Below are 14106 nucleotides of genomic sequence, written 5' to 3'. Positions count from 1 at the left end.
CACACACACACACACACACACACAAGCGATTGTGTCCTCATTCATGCAGATATAATTCATTTGTTTACTGTGTTTGTTAACCGAATAACCCCAGTAAAGCAAATCTTTACTTACAGAATCAGGAAAGCCTACTTGCTGTCAGGCAATTAAGTATCATAAGAGCAGGCAGTATAATAGTATAATACCCGTGGTGGTGGTGCTGCGGTAACGTTGTCACTTCACAGTAAGACGCTGTCCGGTTCAATTCTCAGCTAGAGCATTTCTGCATGCAGACATGCGTGAATGGGCATACCTTTGTTGAAGGTTGTGCGTCAGGCCTGGCAAGCCAGTATGTAAAAATCAACTGCCAATTATTAGTGGACCGGAGTTCCGCTGTGGCGACCCCTAACTGGGAAAAGACACAAGCAAGAGCAGGCAGTATAATAAAGGGTCATTGCTTACAAACCTGAAATAGAAGGCAGATATTCAGAGTGTCTGAGAAGAAATCAAGTGTCAAGCCATCCCAGCATTTACAGTGACTGGGAGAGGTACACGGATTTCTTCTGACATTATTTCACACTACCAAAAAAAACACTTAAAGACAGGCAGCAGCCCTAACACCACCATGACACAGTTGTTTACAGCACTTCTGGTGAATTTTAGGAAGCAAACAGCAAAGTCTTCACATATAAGTTATATAACTTGTTGAGCAGTACAATGAAGCTAGGGGCTGCTGACAAACAGTGTGGTATCTTAAGAGAATACTTAGAGTACTTGTAATCTCAATACAGATATATTTTTTGTTCTGTACACCATGGAGTTTCAGATTTGCTGTGAAAGCATTATATAAAAGTGAATCCCTCACAAAGTCTGGATGGGAACTATATAAGCTTAGAGAAATGATAATGACTATTCTATTTCCTGCTGCCTGTGTAACCTAGGGATGGTGATTTCATAACCTCCAGTGACCCAAGCTGTCCTTGGAGATCATTGTAGTTAATTAGCCCAGCTTGATGCCTGCAGGTATTATTTGGAAATAAGCAGGTGTCAGACTGTTGTGGAAAGGCAGTGTTGGTGTTATTATAATTCAAAACAAATAAAAAGGTCCTTACTTTGTAACAAAAAGACACCAGTAAGTATAAAAACATATGTGTGTCTAAGCGTGTTTATATATATATATATATATATATATATATATATATATATATATATATATATATATATGTGTGTGTGTGTGTGTAAGATTTATGTTAGACATAATTTTATATGCATACATATACAGAGAGAGAGAGAGAGAGAGACAGAGACAGAGAGATAGCAAGTGAGAGAGGGAATGACAAAATGTGTGTGCGTATGTTTAGTTTGCTGCACAAATAAATGGACAGCTAGGATCTGTTTCCCATTTTTCAAAACAAATATGAACAACCAAGCTAGAAGCAAGTGGATAAACTATGTTTCAGGAAGGATGTAGATGGCAAACATGAAGAACAGCATTGAATGCTGGTAAATAGCTTTACTGAAACTCTCTGTATACCACTACAGAGGTTTGCCAAATGTTTCAGTAATTATAAGGAGACAGTAGGGGTGTAGCCTGTCCCAAGAAGGATGTAATTTTTCATAGAAAGTCCTATAAATACATTCATCATTGAAACAGTACTTGTCTAACTCAACCAGTAGTCTATACAATCCTATTTAAAATAATTATGTCTTTATATGGAACATCAAGGTGGTAAAGAATTAAAAACAGTACAGAGGTACAAATCTAGTTAGGCTAGGTCATAAAAAGTACATTGTGACTAGCAATGTTTCTTATGGCATACCACAGGATGGATGCCACTGAAAATCATATCAGGCCAATGTACAAGAAGAAAAGCCCTTACCCATCCTGTGTTTTTTTCCCACTGGATGAGCTGCTAGAAGAAGTAGTTCGGCTTCGAGAGTCTCCAAAGATTTCCCGTTTTATGGAAGACAGGTGCTCTGGGGAGTTACTTCTTCTTGAACTGGAACAAGAAGGAAAGGGTAGGATGCATTCAAATTTCCAGCACTGAGATACATTTGCAATCTTTATCTCAAACACATACAAGTTCCTAATTGATTGGCAAAGAAAATGGAATTTGTGAAATACAAATCTTATCTGTAAAGAATAATATAGAATGGCCACTACAAGAGTGGACTGCAATGAATATAAAATAACATTTGAATGCTATCTTGTTCTTTTTGTAATACCATGAAAGCAAGACGTTGTGCATCAGCAACCATCATCTGCACCATCCTGCCTGAGCGGCTTTTTAGTTTTGTGAGTGCATGAAGTAAAACTGTTCTCATTAACTAATTGCTCAGTGACTAGTGATGATTTTAGATCAAATAATGATTTCTCAAAGTGGATAAAAAAAATCAGCTACAGCAGCTGATCTCAGTGGCAGGTGCATGTTCCTGTCAGCAACAGCGTCACTTACTGTGCTTATGTACTGTTAACTAAATTAGCTCCAGCAGACATGGCTTTCTTTAAAGGAAGACCTGAGGTTGTATTAAGCTAATAAGATTTAGATAGTAAAAGGAGTGGAAGACATAACTAAAATGACATTTTTAGAGTGTGTGTAATGCAGTCTGTGGTCAGGTGGGTTTCCTCCAGGTGCTCCAGTTTCCTCCCACATTCCAAAGACATGCAGTAGGTGAATTGGACACTCTAAATTGGCCGTGTGTGTGTGTGTGTGTGTGTGTGTGTGTGTGTGTGTGTGTGTGTGTGTGTGTGTGTGTGTGTGTGTGTGTGCATGCGAATGAGTTGTACGAATGGACATTTACAGCAGGGCTAGCCACCCGGTGGTGTAAACCTTGGCTCGAGATGATTGTCAGTACTGAAGTGACACCCCAACCCCATGTGCAAAATGGGAAAAGGGGTTGAGGATTGATGGATGGATAAATGGATTTCAAACATTTTTGTCTATCTAGGTTTCAAGACTCCTTCAGAATTAAAAGCATGTTCTTACAGCTTGTTTCAATAAAAAGTCATGTGATGTAATTAAAGAGACCACTGACTTCAAAGCTATCAGATCATATGGTAAAATTGTAATACAAAAGAAATGTCAGCACATATAAAAACTACTCGCAGAAAAACATGCTCAGATTCCATCCATCCATACATCCACAACCCCCTTTTCCCACTTTTGAACATGGAGCCAGGGGTCACTGCAACAGTGACAATCATATAGAGCCAAGGTTTACGCTGCCAGGTGGTAAGCCCTGCCACTGTAGTTCTTTCACATCACACACTCACATGCACACTTACAGCTATGGCCAATTTAGAGTGTCCAGTCCATCTATTCCATCTCTTTGGAATGTGAAAAGAAAGAGCAGCTGCTGCAGGAAACCCATGCAAACACAGGGAGAACATACAGACTCCGCACAAAAGGCACCCCAGCCAAGGATCAAATCAGGGAACCTCTTGCTGTTTGGTGACAAGACTATATACTTTATAAATATGAAAGAAACTGATACTATTTAGCTAAACTTAACAGACAACTAGTAAGTATGCCCAAAACCAGACTCAGTCATGCTCCACTGAATATACATAGGGTTTTACTTCCATTCTGATGCCTAGAAAATCACCAACCTCATAATTTCATGGGACAAAAATTATCCTGAGATACAAAGTAAGCTATTTTCTATCCAATATTCACAATACCCCTTCCAGCATTAACTCTACCTTGTCTACCATTAAATGTTACTCCATCACTTCTTTCTAAGAGCTGCATCACTTCCTAGGAGGCAGCCTGGAAATTCAGAGGATTAGAGCCATGGTGGAAAAACATTTACTTAACTTTGACTTCTTCAGCCAAAAAAATCATCTCTAAACATAAATGAAAGTTGTATATTAACCAAGGTTGATCCTTGTCTGGACACTGTAATATTTAGATGGATGGCCATGGCTCCTCTTCTAAGCAAATATCACGATCTCCTGCAAGTGTAAGCTCCTTCTTTCTTCCCAAAATATGCTGCGTTGTGTCTACAAATTAAGTTAGGCTAGTGAGATATACTAAAAAGAATTGTCTCTGATTCTAAAATATACAAATAAAAACAAGTAAGGCTTCCATCCCTTAGAAATATATAAATATTTATATATGGGGGGAGTTTACACACTCAGCAGGAAAGTACCTTTTGATCTCTGGCTATTCTTCAGGTTAATACGTAGGTCAAAATTTGGAGGATGTACAAATGGGTGGGTGGGTATATTACAGTGCATGGACAAGATCTATTGTTATGGTAATTACATAACTTTCAAATCTGCACTGATCAAGTCTGTGCTCTGTAATCCTTAAACTGAGGCCCCAGCAGAACAGAATGGGTGGTCTCATGATAATACATGCTGTAGAATGAAGACTCTTGACCTTGAAACAGGGTCAAGTTTATAATGCTTGGCAAACGTGCAAGGAAGTCAGTGTCACTGCTGCACAAATATTATCTACTAACAGATTCTCGAGGAAGGCCGATGAGGTGCTTGGATAAAGGACACAAATAACAGATAATCTTGCCTTGTGTGCTTGGTGTGTTGTAAGCAGATACAGAGCTGTTTAGGACATCCAAATAATGCCCTTTCAATTCTCCTTTGTTGAAGTACTGTGGGAAGAATTCTGAAAGATTTATTGTTAGGTTTAGATTAAGATCTGTGGCTAACTTTGGCATAAAGATTTAATCAGTTCTAAGTACCACTTTTTCATTATGGAAATCAATGTAAGGTTGTTTGGAGAAGAAAGCCTGTAAATAAGAACCCCTCTTAGCTGACTTGATAGTCACTAAAAATAAAGTTTTCCTGAAGAATCTTCAGATCTGTTTTTGGTGCTAGCTCAAAGGAGTTGAAGTCATTTTTTTCCCTCCCATGGGGAGTTGGAATCCTTGTGTAGGGATCTGGATGCAAACAAAAACTCTTAAGAATACTTTGCATACATACTGAGAAGAGAAAGGTGAATGTTAGAGGCCTTGCTGGGATGCCAAGATGGCAGTCAAGTGAGTTTGTACTGTAGAAAAGCTACAAAACTTATCACATAAATCTGATAAGAAGAAAAGCACTAAATAAACTGATGTGGTGAATGGGTCTAGTGCTTATTGTGCTCCCAAAATATAAAATAAATATAATAATAAATAATAATAAAACTGAGTGATTATTTTTATATATTTTCCCTTTTCAATGGTTTTTGGATCACTAACAGTAACTGGGCCACCATGAAAGGGCAATCTTGGTCCCTGGCCACCAATTGAAAAGAAGAAACCATGCAGTTAACTTGAGGAACACGATGCATGGGTGAAAGAAACTTGGATAATACAATAGAAGGAAAGGTCACCTTATCAAGTGAGGCCATAGCAGGTTAAACCAAACCAAAATAAATGGAAGGGCAGGAAAGATGCTGTTTTACCTTTCCTGGCAGAAAAGGTAAAAGACAAATGGATTATGTAGACTATTTCAAGGATGACAAGGGAGATGCAAGAAAACGGAAATGTGGATTGCAGAAGAATTTCATTTTTGAGGAATAGGCTTGGGGCAAGCATAAAATGAGAGAACAGTAAGAGGAGAAAGGGATAAGGAAAGAATAACAAGAAGAAATTGGTATAAAAATTATGAATGAGGCAGTTTTAAATGTGTTGAGGATGCTAAATACAAATAGTATGCTAGAGAAGGATGGTTTGCATTAAGGATTTCATCAAGCATGAGAAGACTGACACGGGATCTTTTTTTGGAATATTAATGGAAGGTGATAGTGAAGACAGTGAAGGACTAGAAGGAAGAAATAACCAGATGGTTAAGTGTACTCTGATTATATTATGGCACTTGGATTCTGTGATTGCATCAGAAATGGTCCAAGTGAACTTGGATGATCTGATCTGATGAAGCTCTGACATGAGTGAAAGTACTCAGCTTTTGTTTTTACTTCATAAACCGTGGGTTAAACGATCAATGCCTGAATCCTGTTTTCTTGTTTGTAATAAGAATGCAAGCTGATCTTTAACATGGATCTTACGTTAGTATTTATGACAACAGTTTATTTCAGCACGTCATATGCTGTTATCATTCTTGTACAACTGGTTCTCCGTATTTTGTGGTTTATTCTTTCTTAAGGAAAGTGCTTACTACTCTTAAAGCTGGAAAACTACATTTCATCAGTACTAGGTTTTGATGTCTGTCTATTTATATAGATATATATGTATATATTTATAGTCCCAAACACAACCAAATTACAAAAAGGAAAGGGAAATTGCATGGGTGCTTGCTCAAACACAGAAAAGATCTAAAAAAGCCACATACCAGCACATAACAAAACACACACCAACACCTATTAGGTCTCTTCTCAAACATAAACTGCCATTTGGTTAGCACTATTAAAATATTCCATTTATAACTTATAAAGGTGCTGCTGTGTGCTTTTTGTTGGATTATATATATATATATATATATATATATATATATATATGTGTGTGTGTGTGTGTTTGCGTGTGTCCAGCCTTCCAGATTAAAAGGACAAAATTCAATGTTTAAAATGCCAGCATATGAACATCAACAAAACGTTGACAGGCTACTATGTATGTTCTGAAGATTAACCTTGGAGCATGAAAAATAAAAAGCAAGGGTCAAGCCTCTCTGCATTCCCCCACACCCCCTGCTAAATATATATATTCTAATGCCAAGATAGCACAATTCCCAAGGAAGGGGCATATTCCCCTACCTGATGTTTATCATGCTGGCACACCTGTCAGCTATTTATGTCTGTTGACCAAAGCGTATTTACCAGATGTCAATATTTTCAGCATTTCAGTCAAAAATACATACATACATATATATATATATATATATATATATATATATATATATATTTTTATATATATATATATATATATATATATATATATATATATTTACATTTCAGTAAAATGACATAATGACATGTGACTCATGGAAGTTAAAGCCAGTATAGCTGATTGAAAATCAACAGATTGAAATGTACCAGATTTTCCTAAGCAAGATTGTGGTACAGTGGGAGTGAGAAATTTGCCATTTCCTCACTGTAATGTGATCCTGAAGTTGAGATATACACACATATCAGGCACTTAATGATTGACATCCCATCGAAGAGGGACTATTAAATGTGGGTCTTGACCACAGTGTTCTTATATTTAGGAGGGAGAATTTTTAACACTGACAAATTATATTATTTCACGTGTTTTTTGAGAAAGGTAATTGTCTAACAAAATTTGTTGTTTACCTCGCTAAGTGCTTAGGATGTCTAGTGTTTTATGTGGACAAAACAGGGAGACATCTCAGTAAAAGGATTTATGAACACAATTATGATATAGCAAAAGGTAATGAGAACCATGCCCTATAGAAACATTTAAGGATTTGCCATTCTTATGGAAAGTTTTTATTTGCAATTTTGGATTGTGCTCATGTTAACCCGCGGGGTGGTGATTGCAAAATATTATTGGAATCTAAAGACGTTAAATGGCAATTAAAGCTAAATGCAATACAGTACCCAGGCATAAATGAAAACATTTCTATCCATCTCTTACTTGTTATGTGGTTTAACAAACTATAAAAGATATTATGATGTACCTCCATTGGTGATGTGAAGTAAATTTTACACAAAATTTTTTAACATTTTATTTTTTATACAAGTTTCTTGTATGGTTCTTATTATAACCTCGAACTTGTAAAAGTTCGAATGTCACATGGTCAACACCATATGATCGAACTTTTACAAGTTCGAAGGTTAAAACAAATGGCTCTGTACAGCGCAGAATGTGCAGATTTCCCTTTTCTGCACTGAAGTGTGATCTCGGAGTTGGTATATTTAAGTAGTGGGGATGTGGGGTGCAGGGGGGGCAGGTAAGTTTTTATTTATTTATTTTTTTTATTATATAGTCAATGTTTCAAACTTCACTCATATGATGTCGATCATATGAGGTTCGAAGTTTTGAATCTTTGAATATATAATATAGACTCTTCAGGTACTATTGTTTTAACATATTTATTTGGTTATTTGTATGTATTTTAATGAATAATAACACAATTTCAACACTCATACTTTTAAACCCTTTTAGGTATTGGCCTTTTAAATGTATGTATCCTTCTCTTTAAATTTTACTAATTATTCAAGCGTTTAATTGTTTTTAATTTATTGTGCAACATTTTATTAGCATAAAAGGTATGTGTTAGGTCTTTGAAAATTGATTCTGATGAAGTCCTGATGTAATTTGGATGAAAGTGCTCAATCTAAATGTCAAACTTAATAAACTCAATGTTTTAACCGAGTCAAGCAGTGGATTTTATGCTGGCAGCTAGCATTACCTTTTGGTGTTTTTTAACTGGTGTTTTTTAATATAAAATAAATAAAACATTGGTGAAACTGAAGAGATGCCAGGGAAGATGGAGCTAAAGAAGTCTATCTGTATAACTTCTATTTTAACTTTGTATAAACTCTGTACGATTTCTTGGAGCTTTTCTCCCCGGGCCTCTACTGAAAATGGACATGTCTCCAGCTAGACTAGCCGGGTCAACAAATGTAAAATAAATAAATAAATAAATAAATAAAACTGTAGGAAACAATTTATTAAACTAAAAAGTGCCAGTATTTTCATAGATCTTGAAACTTTAAGGGCCTTCATGAAACTGGCAAATTCCAACTTAAATAATGACAAAGATAAAATAAAATATGTACTGACACAAAAATATTTTCAATCCACAATGACTAAAATGTAGAACCAAAGAGTGGGAACACTGCCCATACACAAAGTAAAATTCCCAGACTGTGTACAGCTGTTGGCAGAGTGAATGAGTCTGCGGTACAGACAAACTGTTTTAGTACTGCTGATGATGAAGGGCAATTTGCATTAAATTAGGAACCCAAGGTGCAAGTCTGAGATGAAGTTTAACTACTGTGCTGTACTTGCATCCCTGGGCCTGTTTCTGGCTACTACAAATATGAGGTAATATTTATTTATTTATTTATTTATTTATTTATTCCAGTTTGGTGACTGGGGAGGTCCACTGGGCTCGGAGAGCCCGTTTTCAGAGAAGGCCCAAGGAGAAAAGCTCCGCAATACATAGTTTATTTCCATGCATTAATTACATGAATTACTTACAAAGAGTCTTTGTATTACAAACTTAGAAACAGGTAGCATACAGAAGAGAAAACAAATAATTACAGATTAATTTTGTTTAGGCAGGAGAGACAGGCTTATAGCATAGTGGCTACATATTGCAGTTGCATTGTTTATACAATCTTCACTAGTGAGTGAGGTTAGTTTGGTGTGAGAGTTAGCCTGGAGCATAGGCAGAGGAGAGTTTGAGAGGTAAGGGGTGAAGATTACAGTTGCATCTCCTGTTTGAATAAAGATAGGAGTGAAGTAGAGTTTTAAAGTTTTTGAGGTTGTCACTGGTCCTCAGTGGAGTGGGAAGAGGATTCCATTTTTTTGCTAAGGAGAAGGGAAGCGGAAGCTGACCAGCTGGGTGCTTGGGTTTGTGGATGATGATTAGGTTTTGGTGGGTAGATCTAAGGGTTCTATGGGGGGTATATGGTGTTAGAATGTTGGATAGTGCAGGGAACTTAGTAGGCTGGAACAGTAATGTGTGGGCTGTGGAGATTTGGAGAAAGTTTAATTGGTTGGGGAGTTCAAGCCAATTTAATGAGTGAAGGGAGGTACAATGATGGGAGGAGGATTTGGCTTTAGTAGCAAATCTGGAGATTTTATTGTAACAGACTTCCAGTTTGGAGGAGAGAGTGGTGGATAAATTAGTAAGCAGAGGAGTGCCGTACAGTAGAGAGAGAAGGAGCTAGGGAGTGGCAAGGGTTAGTCTGGAGGAAGGAGAGAGAAAGTAGCTGTTTCTGTAAAGTAAGCCTAGTTTTATGTGGGTTTTCTTGATGTTTAGCTCGATGTGAGTATTGAATTTCAGATGTTCATCGATGGTGACACCAAGAAGTTACGCAAAGGGAACAATCTCTATAGTGGAGTTGTTTTGGCTGGTAATTTGAAGAGAGTTTTTATCAACAGTCAAAGTTTTTGAGGGAGAAAAAAGAAGGATTTTAGATTTGTTGGTGTTTAGTGAGAGGTGATTTTGGAGCATCCATTTTTCGGTGGTTGAGAAAGCAGTTTGAGTCAGTGATTGGAGATCAATTAGGTTAGAGGCGCAGCAGATTAAAGTGGAGTCGTCAGCATATTGCACAATTTTGGTGTTGGGTATGGCTTTATGAAAGTCATTAATAAAGACATTGAATAGCACTGGGCCATGTATGGATCCTTGGGGTACTCCAGTGGGGGTAGGAAGGAAAGTGGAAGTACCTTGTCCCCACTTTACTGCCTGAGATCTGTCTGAAAGATAGCTGGAGAACCAGGAAAGTGTTTTGTGGGAGAGATTAAGATTAGACAGATGGTTTAGGAGGTGGGTATGGGAGATGGTATCAAAAGCTTTAGATAAATCTAGCAGAACTGTGGATACTATTTTACCAGAGTCACGGGCCAGATTTACTGTGTGTAAGAAGGAGAGAAGGGCAGTGTTGGTACTATGTCCTGGATGGAAGCCGTGTTGGTTAGGAGAGAGTAGCTGGTGTTTGGTAAGGAATGGCATAGGCTGAAGGCATTATAAAGGAGTTTGGAGACTGGGGAGAGGATAGCTATGGGGTGGAAATTGGAGACATTGCAACTTTTACCGACCCTTGTGAAGTGGTAGAATATATGCAGTGCACCATAATTTGGGTACACAGGATTCTAGTAAGGATCTGTTGATCAGGATACTGATATGGAGAGCAATACCATCAGAGTCTATTTTTAGGAATGAGGATGGAATCTTGTCAGGGGCATTGGAGCATGGTTTTAGTTTGGAGAGTAATTTTTTATAAGGCTGGTGGGGACGGGTTTAAGTTCGAAAGTGGGGGAGAGTAGAAGGTGAGGAGGATTGAGTGGGGTGGGGTACTGGGTTATTGTTGGTAAAGGTCTTGGTCAGTTCAGCAATAGAAGAGGTGAAGAAGGAGTTGAATAGTGAGGTGATTTCAAGGTCAGATTTGCTGCTGTCAGGACAGGGGTTGTTCTTAGTTCCTAGGCTAAGAAGGGAATTATTGAGTTCCAAAATTGTTTGGGGTTATTTGGATGGTTTACTTGTAGTTTGATGTAGTAATATTTTTTTGTCTCTAATGACTTGTTTTTGGAGAGGTTTCTTAGTTGTTTATATTTAAGTAGACTTTCAGGCTGTTTATATTGGAGGTAGGTTTTCCAGGTTTTATCTCTTTGTAGCATAGGTATTTTTGGTGTCTTTGGTTAGCTATGGGGTGGTCTTAGTTTTTACTCTTTTTGTTCTTGAAGGGGCTTGGGAGTTGAGGATATTTGGGAAAATTTAATTGAAAATTTCAACAGCTTTATCTAATGGAAGAGTTTTTAGGGCGTGTCAGTTTGTTTAAGGGAGTCTGAGAAAGAAATGGGATTAAAGTTAGAGAGGTTACGAGTATGAATGACCTTGTGGGAGTGTGGAGAAGTGAGGGTAGCTCGATGGGTGAAGGCTGGGAAGTGGTCTCCTAGTGGGTCAGGAATGACACCAGATTTTATGGTTCTATTAGGGTGGGATACTAGGATCCAGTCTAGTATAGAGCCTGGGGGGTTGGTTTTGTTAGGCCTGGTTATGGAGTTTATAAGTTGGATGTAGTTAAATAGATTGATTGATATGGTGGAATTAGGGTTATTGATTTTGTTCCAATCTATATTTACATCTCCCAATATGTAGGTCTCTAGTTTAATATTGGAGGAGGTCCAGCAGAGGATATCTTCCAGGTTTGTGGAGTTGTTACCAGGAGGAATATAGAGGGAAATGAAACAGATGCTTTTATGGTTATTTATTTTTAGTAGGCCAATTACAAGTTCAGCATTATTGAAGGAAGGGATGGGATTAGGGTATGGAGTAATGGACAGCTGGTTGGAGTAGATTAATGCTACACCACCACCTCTCCTACCTAAGCGATCAGATCTAAGAGATTGAAATCCAGGGGGAAGGAATTCTGAGTCATTTATATGTGGTTTAGCCAGGTTTCTGAGATGGCTACAATGTCAGGTGAGTTGTGATTAAGCCAGGCATGAAACAGGGAGAATTTATTTTTTAAATTTTGGGCATTGAAGGTGAGGAATTTCAGGTATTTACAGGTAGATTTACTGTTGGTATTAGGGTGGTGGGGTGTTGGAGTGGAATTTGGACCTGGATTAGGGTGAATGTCCCCGGCTAAGCAGAGGTAAGTGAGATAAGGGTTTGGTCTTAGACAGTTGTGTCTGGTAGTGAATTAATTTTGGTTTGTAGTATTTGATTCAGACTGAGAAAAGCTTTACCTTTAAGTGGAGAATTGGGTGAGATGGAACTAAGGCAGAAATGTGGTGAAAGTGTGTTGTGAGGGGGAGGCGGAGGAAGAGGAGGAGGGTGTAGATGGAAGTTGGTATAGGAGGTGGCCTGGTATAGAGGGAGTAGGAAAAGGATGAGTATAGATGTGGAAGTAAGGATATTAGGTTGAAGAGAAAGCATGGTAGGGGGAATCAGTCAGGTGTAGTAGAGAGTAGCATAGTGGAACATAGGTGGGTGGTGTGATAGCTATAGGCAGGTGGGATGGAGGAAGGGGAGGAGCTGAAGTGAGGAATGATTGGCTGGTAGTAAGAGGGTGGGATTATTAAGTAGAGAATAAATGTAGGAGTAGAGGGGGTGGGTGAGATTTGGGGGTAGGGTAGGGGAGTGGAGTGAGCCTGGAGGGCGAATGGAGCGGGTTAGAGCAGAAAGGAGAGAGAAACCAGCAGAAAATGTATCAGCAACTGCTGTTCGAGAATTAAGGTAAGTAGGCTGAGTAATGAAAAACTGTAAGGAAGAAGTAGTGTTGGAATTTGTAGAATGTAGACACTATTTATTCCTTGGTTTGTTTAATGTAGGGAGAGGGTGGATGTTACCAGCTTTGGAGGGTGTGGAGTGGGATTTGAGAAGTTTGCTAGTTTAAGAGTATCTAGAGATGATATTTGCATAAAGGGATTAATAGTTATACAGGCTTTAGGCTGGTGGGTGCTGCCACCTAGAGGTAATAGTAAGAATAGCAGGTAGAAAAGAAAGAAAATTGTCCAGGTTTCCTATTGTTTAAACTAGGAAATTGTCTAGGACTAGGAAAAGAAACACAGGAGGGGACAGAGTAATTAGTGGTCTGTGGTAGGCTGCTGAGTCTCGCACACACACAGAGGGCAGGCTAGCATATATATTTAGTAATAGGAAGTACATTAACAAACCAGTTTAAGGCTACATACATTCACAGAAAATTGGTTTTAGGGAGTCCTCACAGAAGTTCAATTCTATTTGGCCCAGGCTATCAGGCAATATATCCAGGAAAAACTTCAGTTGTTTTGCAGGAGGTAGTCCTTATATCCTAGATGCTGGGAGGGAGCTTCTGGAGAGGAGTACTGTAAAAGAGAGGAGACACATTGGGTTAGGTTAACTAGAGGTAAAGTTACAGGTAAAGAGGAAGGAGATAGAGGAGTATGGTAGGCAATAGTCAGAAGAGGAGGGGTGTGTATGTAAGTATGAAGAAGGTAGTAGAAGGCTTAGGGATAGATCTAGAAGAAAGGTATGTATAGAAGGAGAGGTGGTGTAAGAGAAAGATTGTAGAAAATAACAAGGTACAGTTATAGGAGAATGCAAGAGTAGGTAAAAATATGACACAGTTATGCAAACCTCAAATCACTCTACAAACCAGGTCTTAATGCAGTACCCTTGCCCAATGTAGGATTGAGGGGTTAGACAGTAGTAGATAACAGATGAACAAAACTATTTCAGGCAGACAAAGCATTTAAAAACACACAGGATATAACCATTAAACAGTGCAGAATGTCCTGGTATAACTAAACATTCCTAAAAGTACTTAGATATTTAACCAAGCATGGCAGTACATTCAAGTATCAGAAGAGTAGCTGGAAAACAAAATGAAATAACGCTGCTTCAGCAGTTTTAAGTCCTTGCCTGTTCAAATGATGGTAATATAGCCTTCTGGTTCAAAGATTAAGCAATAGTCATAAGAGAGCTAAAGCTATGATTCTGGCATCTAACAATAAACACCTACACATAAATGTGGAGCCAATCTA

At 38.2% G+C, this 14106-nt stretch overlaps 1 protein-coding gene across 3 annotated transcripts in view; it reads right to left on the bottom strand.

Moving 5' to 3' along the window:
• Window positions 1–14106, bottom strand: part of EML2 (EMAP like 2) — a 1798491-nt gene that overhangs the window by 1054419 nt on the left and 729966 nt on the right. For 2 of the 3 annotated variants that reach the window (XM_044085260.1, XM_044085337.1), the window contains exon 4: window positions 1860–1979. The exons of the other annotated variant lie outside the window; for it this stretch is intronic. In XM_044085260.1, coding sequence (XP_043941195.1) covers window positions 1860–1979 — 120 coding nt within the window. The remainder of the gene's footprint in view (window positions 1–1859; window positions 1980–14106) is intronic. 3 annotated transcript variants of the gene reach the window in all.

This window comes from Protopterus annectens, chromosome 1.part0 (genome assembly GCF_019279795.1).
Source record: "Protopterus annectens isolate FY-2018-M chromosome 1.part0, PAN1.0, whole genome shotgun sequence".
Taxonomy (NCBI): domain Eukaryota; kingdom Metazoa; phylum Chordata; order Ceratodontiformes; family Protopteridae; genus Protopterus; species Protopterus annectens.
The sequence above is the reverse complement of the archived record's forward strand: the minus strand, read 5'-3'. Positions and strand labels throughout refer to the sequence as shown.